This window comes from Corvus kubaryi, unplaced genomic scaffold (assembly GCF_017639235.1).
Source record: "Corvus kubaryi isolate FWS band 111438036 unplaced genomic scaffold, C.kubaryi_AGA036_p1.0 36999, whole genome shotgun sequence".
Classification (NCBI taxonomy): domain Eukaryota; kingdom Metazoa; phylum Chordata; class Aves; order Passeriformes; family Corvidae; genus Corvus; species Corvus kubaryi.
Window position 1 is genome coordinate 8,461 of NW_024581005.1, and position 3,090 is coordinate 11,550.

A 3,090-nucleotide genomic window follows, 5' to 3' on the forward strand; every position below is an offset into this window, starting at 1 on the left:
GACACTGGGATTCACCCTCCCCTCACAGCTGCCACCACCACCAGCCCATCCTGCAGGGAGGGGACACACCAGGCTGTCACCCAGGGCTGTGACACCCAGGATTCAGCCCCGCCCAGAGCTGCCACTGCAGAGTGGCTCCAAACCCCCTGCGCTGATAAATAAATTCAGTGCTGCTGCAGGGCAGCGATTCCTGAGGGAATCGATCCCCATTTTCCCAAACTGGGGCCAGGAGCTGGCCCCACACGGTCCCTGTGGCTGCCTTCCAGCTCAGGATATTCCATGATTCCAGGACCCACACAATGAACCAGAGTTTGGGACAGCAGGGGAAGAGCAGGACTGGAGAGGAAGGGGAAGCTGCTCGGTTCTCCTGCACTCCCACCTCTCCCAGCTCGGCTCTCCTCCATTCCCACCTCTCCCAGCTCGGTTCTCCTCCATTCCCTCCTTGCTCTCAGTTTAATTCTCCATTCCCACCTCTCTCCCAGCTCAATTCTCCATTCCCACCTCTCTCCCAGCTCAATTCTCCATTCCCACCTCTCTCCCAGCTCAATTCTCCACTCCCACCTCTCTCCCAGCTCGGTTCTCCTGCACTCCCACCCTGCTCCCAGCCCGTCCCGTGAGGACAGGCATGGATTTGTCACCAATTAACAATTCCAGCAGCCCCGGGGACAGCTCAGGGTGCAGCCTGTCCCTGAGGGCACCCCTGGCATGGCAACGGGGCCAGTCCTGAATCGCTTCCCCGTTCTTGTGGGCAGGAGGTTTTTGTTTCCAGGCACAGAAGAAGAGAAGTTTAATCCTACAGTGAAGGTTCAGGCAGCTCTTACAGCTCTGCTCATTCCTGCTGGGAACAGGAGGCAATTCCTCATCCTGGACAGGAAACTGAGGAGCTCAGGGTCTCCCGAGCCTCCGTGTGGCCCATCCAACTTCTCCCAGGCACAGAGAGAGCCCAACCCGGCTTCATTTACATCCCTGAAAGTTAGTTGGGGATAAAAATCCCCCTAAACTGAGCTCAGGAAGATTCCTGATGCCAGAACTTCCAGCAGCTCCTGACAAGCCTTTGGGAAGAGCTGCCAACCCTGAGGGCAGAGTTCCCTCTCCTCACTCCAAATCTCATTTTTAACTGCACCATTCCAAATGCTTGAGCATTTAAAGGAAAAGGTGGGGATTTTCCAGCCACATCCAAGCTTCTCCTGCACGCAGGCTGATCCCAAAGGGAGAGGAATTCCAGACAGCGCGTTTTCCAACGCGCCTTTTGGGTCTCCTCGTTCCCACGTGGCTGGGAACGGGACTCGGAGGGCAGGGAAAGCCCCTTCGGCGCTTGCACACGGCTCAGAGAAGCTGGGACGTGCTGGGGAGAACAAACTGCTGCCCGTGGGCAGCGATTCCCGCAGCCTGTCCAGCCCCGGCGCTGCTCCGGTGCCGCAGCTGCGTCGCGCCTGGGGCTGTCCTGGGATGCAGACACCAAGGGGACACTCCCAGCGTTTCCCTGAATCCCCTTCACTCAGCCCCCCTTTCTGCTGCCCACGTTCACCTCTCCTGCACCAAAATCGAGATTTGGTGCCCCCGCAGCGGAGCAGCGACGGGCTGAGCCTGGAATCATGGAATGATGGATCCATCCAGGCAGCTCAGAGGCAAAACCCCTCCTGATCTGCTGCTAATCCCTGCGGCAGCCATGGAAATCCACCCCAAAACTTGGCCACGCTATCAGCCTTTTAAAAAGCTGCTCCTTGGGGTGCATTCTCCAGCTTCACCTCCAGAAAACCCCTCAAAATCCCCCGTGCTCATGACAGACACCCCAAAACTTGCACTTTGGCTTCTCCCAGGAGTTTTCTGGGCTGTGAAACCCCAGCGAGCTGAGAGCACAGCCAGACAGCCCCACACAGCCTGCTGGGCCTCTCCCCATCTCCCTCCAAGTCTGGAGCCTGCAGAGGAATTCCAGCACGGAATTCCAGTGGGGAATTGCGCAGGGCAGACAGTGGGAATGAGATCAGAGCCCCCCTGGCCAGCCCAGCTCCCTGCCCTGAGCCGTGTCCCACATTGTGGGGTTTGGGGAGCGGGACGGTGCTGAGCGCTCAGGTTTAACCCTGGGCTGGGCTGGGAGGGGTTTCAGCAGTAAAAAAGCAGCAGTAACCAGTTTCTGACGGTCCTCTATGGACTGCAGGTACTGCTCCTTGCCCTCCTTGGACTCGTCCTTCTTCTTCAGGTAGGGCTCGATGGATTTGTACTGGGCGTAGAAGTTACTCAGGTCCTGGGGGAGGAAAACACAGGGATCGTGGTTATGGAGGTGAGGAGAATCATGGCTGCAAGGGGCCCACCAGGACCCAGCCCTGCACAAACACCCCAAAATCCCACCCTTGCTGCCCAAGCCCCACCATCCCCTTCAGTCCCACCCTCTGCAGGCAGAGCCTTTTCCCAAAATCCCACCCAAATCCCCACTCCTGGCACAGTTCCATCCCAAACTGACGCCTGAAAACCTGACCAGGAGGCGGCATTCCCTCCCCCCAACCTGCCACATTCCAGGCCGGGACAGATTTAGTCATGGGGACCCACCCAAAGCCAGCAGGAGGGACACGAGCCCTGACCTTGGTGGCACCTCCCAGCGCCCTCGTCCCCACCCCGGCGTGTCCCCTGGACGCTGCCACGCCTGGGCAGGGGCTGCACTCACCGGAACCAGGTCCTTCACCACGTACATGTGGGGCAGAGGGTAGATTTTGGTGACTTTGTTGAGGTCACTGTCGATTTTTTTGATGCAGGCCAGGGTGTTGCCCCCAGCGATGTTCATGGCACAGGAGCCGCAAATTCCTGAGGGGAAAAAGCAGAGCAAAGGGTTGGACTTACACTTCTGAGGGGGAAAAGCTGAGCAAAGGGTGGGGATTTACCCTCCTGAGGGGGAAAAGCTGAGCAAAATGTGGGATTTACCCTTCTGAGGGGGAAAAGCTGAGCAAAGGGTTGGACTTACACTTCTGAGGGGGAAAAGCTGAGCAAAGGATGGGGATGCACCCTTCTGAGGGGGAAAAGCTGAGCAAAGGGTTGGATTCACCCTCCTGAGGGGGAAAAGCTGAGCAAAGTGTGGGATTCACCCTTCTGAAGGGG

The 3,090-nt window shown here is 58.0% G+C and overlaps 2 protein-coding genes across 2 annotated transcripts in view; both read right to left on the minus strand.

Moving 5' to 3' along the window:
• The window catches only part of SDHB (succinate dehydrogenase complex iron sulfur subunit B), a 12,780-nt gene that overhangs the window by 3,330 nt on the left and 6,360 nt on the right, over positions 1-3,090 (minus strand). The window contains exons 4-5 of the mRNA XM_042020522.1: positions 2,663-2,799; positions 2,129-2,245 (exon numbers count right to left, since the gene is read on the minus strand). Of these exons, the coding sequence (XP_041876456.1) occupies positions 2,129-2,245; positions 2,663-2,799 (254 nt within the window). The remainder of the gene's footprint in view (positions 1-2,128; positions 2,246-2,662; positions 2,800-3,090) is intronic.
• The window catches only part of LOC121660920, an 8,736-nt gene that overhangs the window by 3,118 nt on the left and 2,528 nt on the right, over positions 1-3,090 (minus strand). The gene's annotated exons all lie outside the window — the stretch shown is intronic.